Source organism: Salvia miltiorrhiza, chromosome 7 (assembly GCF_028751815.1).
Source record: "Salvia miltiorrhiza cultivar Shanhuang (shh) chromosome 7, IMPLAD_Smil_shh, whole genome shotgun sequence".
NCBI lineage: Eukaryota > Viridiplantae > Streptophyta > Magnoliopsida > Lamiales > Lamiaceae > Salvia > Salvia miltiorrhiza.
The window spans coordinates 1207607-1225855 of NC_080393.1; the positions used below are offsets into that span (position 1 = coordinate 1207607).

The 18249-nt window shown below is 30.6% G+C and overlaps 3 protein-coding genes across 4 annotated transcripts in view; 1 reads left to right on the forward strand and 2 right to left on the reverse strand.

Moving 5' to 3' along the window:
* Positions 1-335: 335 nt before the first annotated feature.
* Positions 336-2306, reverse strand: LOC130991385 (acireductone dioxygenase 1-like). Its single transcript, XM_057915571.1, has 4 exons — positions 2058-2306; positions 1761-1943; positions 777-1016; positions 336-654 (listed from the first exon to the last, which is right to left on the reverse strand). Exons 1-4 carry the CDS (start codon positions 2067-2069, stop codon positions 535-537), a joined length of 555 nt encoding a protein of 184 aa, XP_057771554.1. The 5' UTR covers positions 2070-2306; the 3' UTR covers positions 336-534.
* Positions 2307-15350: 13044 nt separating this feature from the next.
* LOC130991387 (EPIDERMAL PATTERNING FACTOR-like protein 4) lies at positions 15351-16341 on the forward strand. Its single transcript, XM_057915572.1, has 2 exons — positions 15351-15571; positions 15854-16341. The coding sequence occupies exons 1-2, from the start codon at positions 15478-15480 to the stop codon at positions 16045-16047; spliced, it is 288 nt and encodes a 95-aa protein (XP_057771555.1). The 5' UTR covers positions 15351-15477; the 3' UTR covers positions 16048-16341.
* A 1554-nt stretch (positions 16342-17895) lies between these two features.
* Positions 17896-18249, reverse strand: part of LOC130991403 (uncharacterized) — a 30729-nt gene continuing 30375 nt past the window's right edge. For both annotated transcript variants that reach the window (XM_057915614.1, XM_057915613.1), the window contains exon 5: positions 17896-18239. In XM_057915614.1, coding sequence (XP_057771597.1) covers positions 18045-18239 — 195 coding nt within the window. In that variant the 3' untranslated portion in view covers positions 17896-18044. The remainder of the gene's footprint in view (positions 18240-18249) is intronic.

The following is an 18249-nucleotide window of genomic DNA, read 5'->3' on the forward strand; positions in this document are numbered from 1 at the left end:
ATACACACACAATATTAAGTATTTTTTAATAAATTAATAATTAAATAAGTGAATTTAATGACTACATCACGATAAATTGAAACTCGAGTTTTTTTTATTTTAGATATTCACCACTTTACTGCTGAGTCAACACGCGTATACTTATTCAACATTTTTTATTATCAAAAGGATCAATCCACACAGGGCAGCAAATCAATTTGTATAATTTATAATTATTTCATTCAAAACATGTTTTACTTTTAATATTTGAGTACATTATATTATTGCCATAATAAACTACAACTTTAACACCAACATTGCTATGACCATAGTAACTATATTTACCAACGACTAGATTAATAATAAGATTTCATGATTTCATGGGATAAGACCAAATATCCAAATAAATACAAATAAAACTTAATATTCAAGCAAAATACAATTCACATGTCGCTGATGAGACTTGAACAGTTGAACTAATGACATTTTAGAAGATAGAGTGATCGATGTCTCAACTTTATCGCTTGAACTAGGCCTTCTCGATGAGATCGTCACTCAATAAGCTTCAAGCGGCATTCCAAGCATGGACTTAACATATCCCTTCCTCGCGGGATGATTCCCCTGCGGTCTATTGAACGGCGTCCACACGGGCTCTCCCACAAACAATCTCATCAACTACAATCAATGTACAATTAGTAAATGAGAAATCTAAAAGCATAATTTGTATAACCTACTACTATTTTTTTATAAAAACCACAATTTTTTCATCCAAAAATGAGAAAACTTAGGTGACATACCTTAATATAGTTTGAAGTATCAAGAGTAAAACGATGGTAAATCCCAGCAGGTAAAACAATGAGATCACCAGGCTTGATCAAGATGCGAATCCAACGGTCATCCTTATCCCTCACATCAAAGTAGCCACTCCCTTTCAGACAATAACGTATCTCCTCATCACCATGTATGTGCTCTGTGTAAAAATTCTTGAGCTTCTCCTCGTAGTTCTCCACCTTCTCGGGACACAAATCAAGCATATCCTTCGACAACGAACAAAAAAACTCGTGTCAGACTGTCTAACGAATACCATACTCGAATGTAGCTGTATTTCCAACTCAATCATATAGTTGTTTGGGCCGATTTTGGGCTTGGATTTCTCCTATATATATTAAATATATTTAGCCTAATATCTACGTAGTCCAGTTGATAACTCAACCCAGCTTTCAGAAACAAAGAAAAAATCTTCCAACATAGTAATAAAAATTAGTTTATTTTCGTAGAAGATAGATTAGTATTTTAAAAAAAACATATAGAAATAGTTTATTATGTTCTGAATGTATCGGTTACAAAATCAATAGAAAGAGAACAATATTTCCTATCGTATGTGATCGAATTTTAATCCTAAGTTCATTAAGATTCCATTTGAATATAAAAATGAACTGTATATGAACTACCCCAAATATTGACTCGAGGGCTACCACCCCCAAACCAGCATGCAATACCTTCAAGTTCCATACTTCAACGAGTTCAACCCCCAATCGGCAAATCTTGGATTTGCCCATTGCGTATTTTATAATTTCATATTACAATTATCTCAAACTTCGTCCCATCAACACAATTTTTTTTTTCTATGTAATAATAATCAGGGGGAAAAAATGTAAAATTGCTAACAACTGAAACTACTTATTCTAAAGAAGATAGCCAAACTACCAAATGTAGCCTCAATGAAACCAACTTGATTTATTTGTTCAAAATAAAACCAAAGTTTTATGATAATAAATTACCATATAACTATATCCCCTCTCTTGCCTGATCTTGTTCAGTTCCGGGTCATTCTCATACCGATCCGGATCCAAATTCCAGTAGAGAACTCCAAGATCCGCCAACTGACCCGACGAAACGTATTCGGGCGGGTCCTTTTGATGCGGGAGCCTTTGATCATCATCATTTTCTTGCATAAACCATGCCTATATTATATATAACACCAAAATTAATATTCTTGAAATTCTACTAATATTTCAAACAAAAATAAATGGGTTTTTTTTATTATTATTAAAACTAAATAATTAAACTAACCATACCTCAATCGCCATGGGAGTCGAAAATTTTGAGAAACAACTGGCTCACTCGATTGCTTAGGTCAATGGTTGGTAAGGCCTAAAATAAATTCATAATTGTTTGGATTTATTTGAGGGCATTTGCCATGTGGGAGATTATTGGCCATCCGATTTTGGTGGTATTGATTTATTTAACCTTTTGTGAAGCTTCTAAAAAAATCCACAGATTATATTGAGCATGAAAATTCTAGAGCAAGATGCAAAAGGACACCCTTTATAAATAAACGAATTATATTTAAATTTTTATTTTTAAAATTTGGTCCGACTTCAAAAGTTTATTGATCAATAACTTAATAATTTGAAATTCAATAAAAAAAATCTGAATGTATCGTTGGAAACATCTTGACGATAGTTTTCTAATGATACTCATATTATTGGGTTTTGGTCACAGAAAATAGTCGAAGAAAAAGAAAAAATATAGAGTTTCACGACATTAATTTTCATGTGATCATTTTTCGATGACTTTCAATGACCAAAATTCAACAATATAAATATAGTTAGAAAGCTATCATCAAGATATTTCCAACGGTACCTTTAAATTTCTCATCGGACTCCAGAGAATCAAATTATTGGTCAGAGAACTTTAAACTCAAGTTAAATTTAAGAAGAAAAAAATTATGTACTTTTTGACAAAAAATAAATTTAGTTAAAACTCAGGATTTTGTATAATTCGTGTATTTTTTTTAACCCAAAATAGATCAAGTTTACCACTTTTACATATTCAAGAAATAGATATGGATTTGAGTAGAAATTAATAAAAGCCCACAATTGAATTTCAGCCCAATAATTTTAGGGTCAGCCTTAGGTGAAAGACATTACGAAGCAAGATCTTGTCTGATTTATGTCACATATTTATCACGTGCTAATAATGTAGCTCGTGCTTTGGCAAAACATTACGAAAGATAATTTACACTTTACAATAAGTCTTGTCGTTTACTTTTCATAAAAATTAATACTATAGTTTAATGATCATTAATTTTTCTAGTATCAATTTGAAGAATTATGATGTTAGAGCAAAACATGAAATGCTACTACTATTGTTATAATTTACTATAAGCTTAGGATGTGAGCCTCACAATGTGCTTACATTTATTAATATCTCACATTTATTGAACTATTGAATTCTTAAATTTGAATACCTTTTTTTAACTGTACATTTGGCAATTTCGGCTGGGCTACATTGATCTAATTTAGGAACATGTTGTTGGCATCATACCTCAGGCCTAAAAATAGCTGAGGAAAATTCAATTCCACTCATCTGTCACATCTATTCAATAACTATTTGAATTCATTTAGTTTAGATGGCTTTTAAAAGTATAAGCAAAATATCTATACACTATCTTTATCAACAACTACTTTTTTTTTTTAATAAATTGACAATATTAAATAAAAAAAATTTAAAGACAAGCGTCACAGAGGACTTGAACCCAAAGCCTTTGACCTTAGACATTAACCCGTTACTGCTGTATAAGCAATTACTTAAGACTTCAATTATCCAACATTTTCGGTATTGACTAATTTCTTTCTTTTATTTATACATTATTTTTTTTCTCCTAACTTAATTTTAAAAATTGTGGAAAAAATGATTGTCTTGGTCTATAGAAAAGCAGGTGGTCTCATGTGAAACCGGTTTTACATGAGTTTTTGTGATAGAAAAATACTACATGTAGAAAATGAGATAATTTTAACGCATGTGAAAAATATAGAAAAATTGGTCTCTCTTTATAGAGAATGAAAAAACACAAATTTTAGTATTTTGTTTGTTGTTTTTTAATATATTACGTCAAAGAAATAGTTATTTTATCTATATATCTAAATAAAATTGGAATAACCAACATTATTAGATAATCATATATGTCTCCACCCTATTAATAGAAAGAAGAAGAGAGAATAGACCTTGCTTGGTTTCATTTTCTTTGTGGCGACCACAAAAATCAAACGTTTCATATTTCTTTTTCCATTTTTTGTATAAATTTTTAAATTTAGATGGCAATCGACCACGTGCGAGTATATATGGTTGCCGATATTGATAGTATTAGACCATTAATAAGAATGATTAATATTGGGGCTAGTCGATATGTCACATTGAATTGCATAATTAAAAAAGAAAATAATAAAGTGGCTTTTGTTAATTGAAAAATAACTGTCCATAATTGGCTGCCAACATAAACAAAGACCATGTGGTCTCCTTCTTGACATGTGACATGTGACAAAAATTGATTAGTTGAAGAAAAAAATCAAAGAAATTATAGTTCGACTTCATTGAAATCGGTAAAAAAAAAAGTAATATTAACGAGACTCGAAATTCAGGGAAGAGCTAGTTGGTGGGCGTGATGAAAACCAACCCTAAACTATACTTAACCCTAAACAAAATGCATATCTTGCTCTCAATAAAATTTAAATCATTTTTAATAAATTCTCCAAAATTCGAGTCTTGAATTTTACTCAACCCTAAACAAAATGCACATTATGATTGATAATTTGATAAAATTATATCCATCAGTCCCATTAAAGATGATTTTTTTTTCTTTTCATTTTGAATTGTTCTCATGCATTAAAAATGACTTATTTTTATAAAAGATACTTAATATTTAACTCATAAAAATTACGAACTTTATCACTTCTATCCGATTTACACTTTCTTCTTATTTTCTGTGCGAAGGAGAGAGTAAAAACCATTGAAACACAAGAGGTGAAAGATGAGAAATGAGGTAAAAAACAAATAACTAAAAAGATGTGAGAGTATCTATGGCTATAGCTTTGAAAAAGGTGGAGAGAGAGAGAGAGCCAAAAAATTTGTCTGCAAAAAATAACCAACGCACACGAGCAGCATTAATTCCTTTGCAGTTTGGTGTTCCTTTCAGAATTTGGGACTTTTCCATCTCGCCACTCTATTCATGTGAAGCTTTCTTAGAGATACGACATCAACAACTAATATTAAATGCACAACTTTATAGTAAAAAAAATTCAAATATTTATTTCCAATACCAACACACAAGGTCTTTTTCACTCTATTTCGGTGCCTAATGTTCCATACACTTTAAACGTGTTACCATTAAATTTGTTTATCATTGTAAAACAAATTTTAATCCGAAGCCGAAGGCAGCTGTGGCTCTAGATGAACAGAGATAGCTACTCGCAAGTTATTCGAGATTCGGCTCAAAAAGTCTTATTCGAAACTCGATTCGATAGTACGAGATCGAGCCTAATTTCAAGCTCGAGTCTGCCAGCACTCGATTTGTTGAGCTTACGAACATATTCGCGGATTCGATTGTTCGCGGAAATGTCTACGAGCCTGGTCACAAACCTTCAATCGAATTGGTGCACGAGCTGTAGCCTTAAACGAGTCGAGCTCGGTAATTAGGTGAGGAGCCGAGTTCGATCAACAAAAATAAAGCTCGAATCGAGCTCGAACCGAGTTCGAATACCCGGTGTAATTGAATCGTTGAAAAGCTCTAACGTCGTTGCACCAATTCTCGGTATAATTGATCGCTCGTCGAAATTACTGACACAAAAGGACAATTCAGATAATTGACTTCAAAAACCATCAATCAAGAAGTTGGATGAGATAGATGTTCAAATCTCAGCTCCAAAATTAAGTACTACATATCACGTTTTATTTTATCCAATTCATACTTTAATAGCGATTGTGGATTTAGTAAAAGGAAGGTGTTAAAAAATGCATGATGCATAAAGAATATATTTAGTAAAAAGTTTGTAATCACTTTAGATAATATTCGTTTTTCATAAAAGAAACAAGAAGAATGGAAGTGACGATTATTTGTTCTTTTTGAGAAAAAGATAAAATTTTGAAAAACAAATCACACATAACGATGTCTTTTAAATTTCTACTATTTTCATTTTTGCCTTTGGTCCGAATAGAAGCCATATTTGTAGGGTAGGAATTGCAGATGAATTCATGACTGGTTTTATTCAATGTCGCTTATGGTCCCATGGATGTGACATGTGTTACGGTTCCATTTAATTAGTAGTATTTATTTACTAGTAAAAATTGACTTTAGTTACCTTCCTTTTTTTAAAAGGAAAAAAAAATAAAGTTATTTAGATCTTAATTATATATCTACATTATTATTATTTTAAATTCCAAACTATTTTTGCACTATCAATTATATCACGAATGATCAGTTTCGTATCAGTTATACCCTTTATTCATTTTTCACGCTCTGAATTTTCAGTTAGTAAGACGTATAATAACATCGTTTTGTACAATATAGATTTTTTAAAAAAATGCTAAATATATTATAGCATCTGGCGATCCACGTCAAATTTTGGAGCCACAGAAATGGACGAATGGTAATCGATACAAAATTAATAGTTCAACGTTTTAAAAAATATTTTTGATAGTTCAGAATAATGCAAAAATAGTTTGAGGTTTGAAGTGATATTTACGTACATATTTTTTCCAAATTATATCCCCTCCCCCTAAAACAACTAAGCTTTTATTGACAAAAAAACAACTAAAAGCTTTTATTGATTTTATATGTTTTATACAATTAATTAATTATGCCAATAAGTATAGGTATCTAAATATGTATAGAAACAAAAAAACAAAAAAAAATAGTAGTATTAAAATAAACTAGACGTCAATGATGCCCAAAAAATATTTTCATGAAAAGATTAATATATCATCATTTATATTATGATATTTATCTATATATACCCGACATTATATATATAAGCGTTACACATATAAGCATATCCCCAAAACGAATGAGTAGACCAAGAACTGGAAACATGTTTCTTCACGTGACGACCATCACATTCTAATCATATCCCTCAATTTTATTATTTTCCTTTTCAGTTTAATAATAATAATAATAATAATAATAATAATAATAATAATAATAATAATAATAATAAATAGCCATTTTTATACAAAACTCTTTAATGAAATTGAATTTTGTTTTAAAAACGAAAAAAAAGGACCTGAAATTGACAAAAACGTTAGTTCATAGATATTAGTGAAATCGTGTAACAATTAAAAATATAGTGTTACACTAGTACTATTTCACATATGCTTTTTGTAGGTTTGTATTAACCATGCATAGAAGAATACTTTAGTAACAATGGCTAATTGTTTTTACACATTTTTATAATTATAATTTCTTTAAATTTTTATTAAAAGTGGTTCCTTTATAATATACATCTTAGGCCACATATATATTTGGACATAACAACGTAGCTCATCTATATGCTAATGTGCTAGTAGGTAAAATTATCAGCTATCAGCTATCGATAATGTATAATATACTTATTAAGAAGTAATACGAAACACACGGCTCTTTATAAATGAAAAGTCCAAAAATATTATACTGATTTGGGAGATTTATAGATAGTATACCTGTATACGTAATACAAATCTTAATTATAACTATTATTAATTTTAAATAATCTTAATACATCATACCGAACAACATATTATATTTTACAGATATTTTAATGCATTCTATCAAACATGATATTAATATATCATATAATAAAAGATAGTATATATATCAATCAAACATATCCCATCTTATCTCATACCGTGTACCAAACGAACCCTGAGTTCGAACAGACGATCACCGATTTCTATGTAAAAATTGTCATATTTCATAGGTATTTTTGTCTCTTCGCTTAGATATAGGTATTTCTGTACATGTCATTACAAAGTTGAGTATTCCTCACACATAATTTAATTAAATGAGTGGTTTTAGTTTTCGTCCTAGAATAATTATGTGTCAATATATGAATCTAGCCTATTTCATATTGTAAAATTAAAATCTAGCCTATGAAATAAAAACATAAAAATATGGCCAGTTTTTGTGTAAAAGTACAAAATTACCCCCCACTTAAAAATTTAAAAAAATGGCCACTCATTTTCTCTCTTTCTCTCATCTCTCTCTTCCTCTCCTTCTCGTCTACCCCCCACCACCACCGCTGCACCAGTTGCCCCCCACCACCACCGCTGCACTGCTGTTCTCGTCCTCGCCGCCGCTGCACAATCGCCGGCCACCGCCTCCGCCTCCAATAAAAAGGTACTCGATTTTCCCCCAATTTCGGTGCCCTAATTCCTCGATCAATTTCGAAGCACTGAAGCAGATGGCGGCGGCAATCGAAGGCGAGGACAAGGTGCTGGCCGTCGCTCCTCCTCCTCCGCCGGCTTTCCCTTTCCAAAGCGTCGCCGCCGCCGCCGCTTCCGCCTTCACTCCCGTCGCCATGGATATCGAAGCCGCAGCCGCAGCGCCGCAGAAGCCTACGGTCCTATTCGCACAGAAGCCGAACTTCCGGCCTCTGAAGGCGCACGAAATCTCCGACGGACAGATCCAGTTCTGCAAAATCTCGGTGCCGCCGCACCGCTACACCCCGATCTACGAGGAGGTTGAATTTTGGGGAATTGTTGGGGAATTGTTGTATTTTGAATAATTTTGGGGAATTGTTGTATTTTGATTTTGGGGAATTGTTGTATTTTGAATAATTTTGATTGTAGATTGAATTGATTCGGATAATATTTTGTTATATTTTGATTGTTCATTTAGAGGAATTGATGTATTTTGATGGTAGATTGAGTTGTTGTATTTTGGTGTTGTACAACAATTTTTTTAATGTTCTTAAATTCACAACTAAATTTATGAATTCACAATTTAATGTTCTTGAATTCACGACCACATTTATGAATTCACAACTAGATTTAAGAATACATTTATGAATTCACAACTAGCTCGATGAATTCACAACTTAATATTCTTAAATTTACAAACAAATCTATAAATTCACAATCAAAATAAATTACAGTTTTAATTGTGAATTCAAACTTTAAAAACTCAAATTCACAACTACTTGAATTCACAATCAAAATAAATTCTAATTGTGAATTAAATTCAGGTTGTGAATTCGACTGATTGTGAATTCACAACCAACATAAATCTGGTTGTGAATTAAATTTTGGTTGTGAATTCGTTTGGTTGTGAATTCACAACCAAAAAATTCTAGCTGTGAATTAAATTTTGGTTGTGAATTCGACTGGTTGTGAATTAAATTTTGGCTGTGAATTCGACTAGTTGTGAATTCACAAACAAAAAATTCTGATTGTGAATTCGACTGATTGTGAATTCTCAATTCACAACCAGTGTGAATTCACAACCAAAAAATTTTGGTTGTGAATTCACACTGGTTGTGAATTGCGGGATTTTTTAAAGGGGTGATGTAAAGTGGACATTTTTTTAATTTTTAATGTGGAAGGGTATTTTGGTAACAGTGGCCATTTTTTTATGTTTTTATTTTAGTGGACAATTTTTAAGTTTACTATATCAAAGTGGCTATTTTCAAAATCCACTCAATAATTATTGTTCTAATATTTTTATTTGAATCTATTATGTTTCAAATAGGAGAAGTGTCTTGAGGCAATATAGATGGCCCATATGGGCCATATTTAATTAATTATATTTGTTATTAATTTTCTTTTTCACTTTCTAACAAATACTTCAAGGTACGTACTTTTGTTAATTTGAATATATGCTTGTCACGAATAAATCAATGGAATGTAATTTTTTTTTTTTTTGGTCAGACAATGGAATGTAATTGTCTGTAATATTCGATATTTTGCTCATCTTAATAGTCAAAAAAAATAATAGAATTATTGTATATCTGATGATGAAAACTGATAAGGAATGGGTCGAAACTCCTCAAACGTCACTTCTTGTGCATTATTCACTTTCACATGACATATTGCTCCCAAACACAATATTGTATAACAGACAGTTACTGATGCTAGAATTTTATTGAAAGATAAAAAAAAAAGGGAAAAAGAAAAAATCAACGACCCATCGATAGCTCAGAGATGCTAAATGGTCGAGCTTCATAAAAAACCTTTACCGCGAAAATTCAGAGAGAAAAAACCGATAAAGAAAAAAGAGTAATCAAAACGAAAAAACCAAACAAAAAAGGCAAGGCCAGAGAAACGCACGAGTTGCTGGTAATACAACACACTCGAAGAAGAGACAAAAGTCAAAGAAGCCAGACCAAATCGGAACTAAGACCTAGCGCACCACGAACCATCACCATTGAAACGACGGACTTTAAAACACTACCCAAACGAAAGAAGGGGTGTATCCATTTGATATATGAAAATATGGACACACTCCCTCCCTCTGTCTCATATTATAGTCCACTTGAGAATGACACGAATTTTAATAAAGTTATTAAGTGTGTCTTGAATGAAATAAGAGTCTCATCTTTATGCGAACGTTAAAGTGATAAAATCAATGCAGTAAGGGCCCCACATTTTATAGAGTTGTGTAGAATACTTTTACTAAAAATAAAAATTGATACCAAATTGTGGGATATACTAAAATATGAGACTGATAGAATAATATACAAGAAAATATAATTGAATCTATTAAATAACATAATTTAACCGTGAAAAAAAGGTGCGAAACACATATCTCGCCCATTCCAAATTAGTTGAATACATATACTACAATTCCATATTCATCAATCAAAATATATTCAAATAAATGTACGTCACCCAGGAAGCCTAACTCAAACGGCAAAGTCAAGAGCCTGCAAAAGTCACTGAAGTTGCAAGAAATCATTAATTCAAGTTTCACCGTCGTTGCATAAATTACATTTTCATTTATTTGATTATTTAGTCTAATTTATATCAATTTGATTATTGATTTGATTAGCTTAATCATCTCATTCTAATATATATTCATATTCATATTCATAATATGATACTACATATCTTGTATCTCAAAATAGAGAAACACATCTTACTTTCACGTAAACGCGAGAGGTAATCTACACATCAAAACTAGCATTGTGAGGTCACACTAACACAAAAAATAAACTAATGAATATCACTATATATACATATATTCATCAAAACAAAATAATTTAAATTACACTGACTAATTTAAATAAAATCCATAAAACTATGTTGTTCTCGTACAAGACAGTCTCCCCCCCCACCGAGTCTGCCGCCAGACACCCTCACCCCACCCCACCCCACCCCACCCAACCCAACCCAACCCAACCCAACCCAATATATGTAATATAATGTATTTAATCTTATTGTATATATTTTTTTTCACCACATTAAATTCCTCGTATGATATAATAATATGAGTGTTAAAAATTTCCTAAAAAAATGTAACAATAAGGTATGGTAAATAGTGGATGGACAGCACAAGTAGCTTTTGCACACATCATACATAAAGGACTGACTATGCCTGCTCTAACCACTGCATAAATCAATCAATTTCCAGTCCTATTTTTGACCCCATTTTCCACACCCTATAGTATTTTCCTCCATCAAAATTACATCAAAAACATAACAAAATCTATTGAAAATCTCTTCTTTTTTTATTTTTCAGTACAACAAAGTCCAATCCCTTTCTCCCTCTCTAGACGTTAGTTATCTCACTTCTTTTTGGTATTCACACATAATATTTGTCGTATGTAAATACAAACATTCACTTGCCTTTTTTATTTCTTAAATTTACACTACTTATTTGATCAAGGGATTATGGCAAAAATAAAAATAAAAAAATACACCAACTTTGAAATTTTCATCTGAATTTTCAATTAAGCCAAACAAATACATGAATTTATATTTTTATTGTAATTTTCACATAAGTTTGACTTTCGGCGAAATAAGAGAGATTAATTGACAGTTGAAATTAAGTAAAATATATTAATTTTTGCCTTCTTAGATCTCTGAGCTTCTAAATACTCCTTACCATCATATGTTAGACCAACATCATGTGAATTTCCGATGGCCATCTAAGCTCTGATTTCGCCGAAAGTCAAACTCAGATGAAAATTACAACAAAAATATAAATTCATGTATTTTTTGGTTTAATTGAAAGTTCAGATGGAAATTTCAATTTTTTCCAAAGGTTGTGTATTTTTTGGCATAACTTTTTTTTTTATTAAATAAGTAGTATTGTTTCTTATTAGATTAATTAAGCATCATGAAAAATTTATTGCAAAAAGGGTGGAAGGTCGCAATTATTAATTTTAACGTAATATTTCCATCTATATATATAATTAACAAAATACAAAATTTAAATCGATAAATTAACGGTCATTATGGATTGATTGATCCATTTGATAAGACACATTGCCTTATGTGGTGGGGCCGGGATTGATTATTTACAAAGGCCTACATTATTAATCTTATCATATCATAATGTAACACACCACTTTGACATGAAAGATGTGAGGAAGAGTTTGAAAGAAGAGGTTTTTGCTCTTGTTATTATGTTAATTATATTAACATATGTTTTAATATTAATCTTATCATAACGTAATATTTCTATCTATATATTATTTTGTTATAATATTATGTTAATTATATGCTCATTAATAATGCGTAAATCAAAATATTGTTTTAATTAAAATATTATGTTGATTTTATATATTTTATTTTTTTACTCGTTTATTTTTATGGCAAAATGAGTTCTTTTTTTTGTCTTCGTTTTAAATTCGACCTTTTTTGTGAAATTAATTTTAATACATTTTAACTATAGTATATATTTGTATACAAGCTAACAACCTCTTATTAATTTGCTAGCTTATATTTTCCTCTTCAATATTTCTTAATGAGTATTGCTAGATTATGTTTGATGCAAATAAGTTAAGGTTGAATATATATTGATTAATTAAACTATAAGTAAGTAATAAGGTGGTAGAGTGATATCCAATAAAAACCGTAGTTTTCAAATGAAGACCATCTTTTCATGATTCAATTTTGTTGGATTCCTAAAAGTTAATTCCCTTTAATATATAATCTATTTCTATTTATCTTAAACATGTGGTAACTAGAGTTTCCTTTTTATCTTATTAGTTATGTTATCATTCTTCGTCGTACATTAGATTTGTTTCACCTAATTTGGTACTAACATTGTATATAAATTCCGGGAATATAGTAAGCATTCATTTTGTCTTTTCTCAAACCAATATTTATATAATATTACTATCAACGAGCATTATAAATTAATATATAGTACTATTCAATCTTATTTTTTATAAATATGGTGATCATGATACAAATCTTAATTTATTCTAAAATTGAAAAAGTGAAAATGAATCGTGCAATGCAATTCTGATAGGTCCTTCTTAATCGTTTTTTAGAATACGTAATCTTAATTTAAACCAGGCATTATCCAAGCAATCATGCAAGAATTTTTACTTTAAAGCTCGTTACAGAGAGAGTCCATTCCCTTTGTCTTCTCGCCGAGAATGTGAATAGCTAGCAAAGAATCAGTATAAACCACGAGCGATCCCAACTCATGCTCCATGCAGAAAATGATACATTTGTCTAAAATATAATCCGATTCGATCTAAAAATCTAAAATATCCAAATTAAATTTTAAATTTCGATTTAATTTCAATTTCAGATATTTTGCTCACTCTTACTCGATTTAAGACGAACCCCAGAAATATATAGTCAATGAATAATACAATCACCTTTAGGGGTCCAGAAAAATATCTTGTGAGAGTTTTGTTTTCTAGCTTTTTAAAAAATATATATTTTCCAAGCATTTCATTGATGAGGTCTTTGGTATAACAATTTACATAAATTTTGATAAATTTGAAGATTCAATAATAATAATAATAAAACCATTAAATATTGAATTGGTGGGGCTTATGCTCCCTCCTTATATCCCATGCATGTTCGTCAATAGACTTTTATTTTCTTTAACAAAAAAAATTAATTAAAAAAAAAAACATGTCGAAGTGAAAGTCAATAATTTCTTAAAAGATCATTAATTATGCATCTTGGAATCTTCAAACTCAACTAATGGCAACTAATTCAATTAGTAGCTACAGCTTTGTTTGCTATCGGATTATGACATGCACTAATTTATGTAAATTTAATTTAACAATATCTATCGACTATCATATTAAAATACAAAATTTACCCCCTCTCACCATAGCGTCTACGATAAAAACCATAAGTCCATAAATTTTATAATAAAAAATAACCATGCACGTTAAAAAATTAATATTTCGTTCTCTGTTTTTCTCTTCTTCATCCTCCTTTTTTTTTTTTTTTTCACATAAAGCGAAAAAACATAAAACAAAAAGCCAATTACAATACAAAGATCGGAGCCGGGGTGAGTTGAAGCACTCCCAAACAATTTCTCATTTTTATTTGTAATCTTGATTTTTTTTCTTAAAAAAAAAACTCAATTTCAACACTTTAGCAGTTGATTTTTTTTTCTTCCGATGTTAGCTTCCTATAAACTATACTTTTGGCTCATGTCATTAGACATTACCATACATATGGGGGGAAAAAGAAAATGAGTTGTGGTCCAACCTACAACGATCATCTGTCCCACAATTTATTACTCCATGTCTTATCGTGTTTCACTTTTAATTGTTATCTAGTTTTTACTTATTTTTTAAATTAATTTATTATATTTTAATATAATTATTAATCATGGCTCACTCATCCAATTAGAATTTATATTTTCTTAAAAAAAATTCAATTTTTAGTGGTACAAATTGATTAAAGTTCATTAAATAATATTTCCTACATCCCCCAAATAATTTTTCCTTACTTTTCACATTTTCATCATTCATAATACCATATTTGCCCATACTTTTCACTTTTTCACATTTTCGTCTTAAAACCCATATCTCCCCTCTAAAAAAGTTATTTGGGGGACAAAGAAAGTAATTTTTTTTTAATTATAGACAATTACTTCATTCCATCCCACTAAAACTGGTTCGTTTTTCATTTTGGGATGTTACACTAAAATTTGCTCATTTACATAAAATGCAATAGTTAACTCTCGAATAGTAATGACTCCACCACTTTTATCCAATTTACACATTCTTCTTAATTTTCGTTCTAAAAAAAACTGAGTCAATTTTAATAAAACAGACAGAGTATACCAATGCAAAACTAAGAGTGAGACACAGCAAAACACAATAAATTGCGAGACAGAGAATCTCATACAAAAAAAATTCCTAATTAAAATTAGAAATGATGATGTGTTAATTAGTATAGTATTTGTTGGAGTGTAAGATTTAGCATTGGTGCAACAAGTAGTAAACAAAAGGTGATTTAAACCGTAGACGGTCCCTTTCTCCATACCTATTCACACACAGTCATCCCTTTTCAATTAATGTAATAAGATGTCTCTTTGACTTGGACTCACTCGCACGCTTGCACGCAACGCTCTCTCTCTCTCTCATTTTATTTCACCAATAATACATTCCCATTTTTCCCTCTCATTATATATTTATTATTCTCACTCTCACTCTCACTCTCACTCTCACTCCCACTCCCAATAATTTCTTCCTCATTCAAACTCTCTCTCTCTCTCTCATACAAACACACGCCGCCGCGCCGCCACAACCTCCGGCGATGGGCGTATTCCGCCGCCGCCGCCGCCTCGCTCTCTCCTTCGCCACCCTCGCTCTTTTTGTCCTCCTCTCCTCCGCCTCGGCCCTCAAATTAAGTAAGTATATATATATATATATATATATCCTCTTATTTTATATACGATAAATATCTCGACTCATTTAAGTCCACTGAGTTTTTTACTATATTCACTACAAAAATAAAATAAAAAAATCACTAGTGATTTATGTAGTTAATTACTAATAGTTAAATTTTCAAAGGCCTACTAATTTTTATGATATGAATATTAGCCAACAAGGCTCGTGTCAGTAATAAAAACTTTTTTTTTTATAGTGTATTTATTTAAGTTTTGAAATACTTATTAATTAATATTGATCAGGTGGAGGGGCGGCGGTGGAGCGGCGGCGGTTGGGGGGGCCGGGGTCGTCGCCGCCGTCGTGCAGATCGAAATGCGGGAGGTGCGCGCCGTGCACGGCGGTGCACGTGCCGATTCAGCCGGGGATGAGCGTGCCGATGGAGTACTACCCGGAAGCGTGGAGGTGCAAGTGTGGGAACAAGCTCTTCATGCCTTAGGATTTTTTTATTTTTTTTTAGTTTTGTTATTAAATTTTTTTTTTGAAGAGAAAAACTGAGGGAAATTTATGTAGATATTGAAAAAAAAAATAGAATAACTGTTGAATGACTGATTGAATAGGATGTTGGAATTTGGTCTGTCTCACAATCTGCATAGATTTTAGTAAATTTTTAATTTTGTAATTTTGGAGTTGCTTTTGCACTTTTTAAGTGTTACTTAACAGACAGAGAAGAGCCTTGGGAATGTAATTTGTGGGTTATTAATTCTTTTTTTATCTGTAAATATCTGGTTTTTATATCTTCTAACTATGAGCTTCTTCTTTTTTTGTGTATATAATTTTGTTAACCAGTTATTATAGTGATAAAATTAATGAGTTAGATTAATTCAAGACATCTGTCATGAGACAGAAGGAAGTAATAGATGGACTTCTCAAAAAAGAAACTAAGAATTCATGTTGCCTTCTGTGTTTCTCTGCTTGCAGTAGATAGTTTTTTTTTCTTTTCTTTTTTTGAAAAAAAACTTCTACATATTTAGGTTAACAACTTACGAGAGTATTTATCTTAATTTTAATTAGAGTGAATTAATTTCTAATGTATTAATTCTAATTAAAAATTAATTAGGATGAATGAATTGCAAGTACGATATCCTTAAAATTAGCCCCTTTTCTAATTTTAGTATTTTACAATTCTAAGAGTTAAAAAAAAAAAATCATCTTTTGCTACAAAAAGAGATAGAAAAGGAGAAGATTGGCCTCGTTTGTGTTTATATTTTGTATGTTTGGATGCATGAAACACGAACTATGCATGCACAGTATTTTTTTTAAAATTATAGTATTAAGTAATTTTTGTGTTTATAAGCACAGTATACTTTTAAAAATTATTAAGTAAATGGTAAGAACATAATGAGAGGACAAACTAATTATCTATTCACCTAAAAATATCAATATAACAAATAATTAATATAATTTAAAAATTCAGGTACTACAATAGAATTTAGAGTATTGCAAACTTCAAAAATACAAGAGACCGCAATAATGAAATTTCACATGAATCAATTTGATATTTCAAATTTATTTTCGAATTTAAATAATGCAAATGGTTAGGCCCAATATGTTTAGAGGTGAGTATTGGACTATTGTTTTTTTTTTATAGGGTTAATTGCAAAAAGAAACCTAATTTTAATTTTAGACATACTGTATTTTATAATAATAATAATAATAATAACAACGTTGGTGTAAGTAACCTATCTAGATTGGATTCAGTTCATGTTTGAACTAATTGAAGAAAACTCGTTCTTTTTAATTAAAATTAGAATTAAAATTTCAAAAATCAACTAATGGAATTGAATTGAACCAAAATTAATCCAACATAATTTAGAAAAGAACCCAACTATATCGAATAGGTCAAATCAATTTGATTCGATTTCGATCACCTTTTACATTATGCAGCATGAAATTCCTATTTCTTTATTCCGGTTAAATTCTTGTTTATTTATTATTTTGGGTGGAACAAGATAAAAAGTATGTAGGTTTTTATACTGCATGAAGGGTTTTTTCTTCCTTGCCTACGTCTATATCGATTTTCACCCTATTGTCGTTTCATTTCTCAAACATCCCAAAATGACAATCATACTTTTTAATTTTTTACTTTTTACAATACCATTTATCGAAAAAAGTCTATAACTTAAAAGTAATGATATGACACTACTACCTCTCAATACATATTTAGCTGTATATTGATACTACTATACAAAATTATTAAAGTATATATATGTGAGTGTAAAACTGAAATATAAAGGATTTTGGAAATTTAAAAAAACAAAAGGAAAAATGTACTCCACAAGGTCAGATCATGTCATAACACGTTTTAGGATAATTGCAAAATAAATCACAATCTTAATTCATTTTGCAATTCCAATCCCATTTTCAAATTCTTGCAAGTAAATACTAAATCTTTTTTACTTTTCTAATTAGTATTTATGTATAATGTTCATAACCCTATGTAGTATTTGGTTCAGGCTCAATCTCTTCTTCCCCCTCAGCAGCTTCCTCGTTCGCCTCGTCCCCCTCGGCAGCTTCCTCATTCGCTTCATCCACCTGAGACGGATGAGGCGGCAAAATCCGTGTGATGGTCTCTATGAGCTCTTCGGCCTTATCTTCCATACGTGGCTCCGACCCACATTCCTCTATGAACTGGTAAAAA

What these genes read in the sequence shown, in the direction of transcription:
- LOC130991387 (XM_057915572.1), top strand. Translation starts at nt 15,478, where the DNA reads ATGGGCGTATTCCGCCGCCGCCGCCGCCTCGCTCTCTCCTTCGCCACC. An exon ending in CGCCTCGGCCCTCAAATTAA is followed by an intron (nt 15,572 to 15,853) that starts GTAAGTATATAT and finishes AATATTGATCAG; the next exon opens with GTGGAGGGGCGGCGGTGGAG.
- LOC130991385 (XM_057915571.1), bottom strand. An exon ending in AGAGGGGATATAGTTATATG is followed by an intron (nt 1,017 to 1,760) that starts GTAATTTATTAT and finishes TCGTTGTCGAAG; the next exon opens with GATATGCTTGATTTGTGTCC. An exon ending in ATACTTCAAACTATATTAAG is followed by an intron (nt 655 to 776) that starts GTATGTCACCTA and finishes CATTGATTGTAG; the next exon opens with TTGATGAGATTGTTTGTGGG.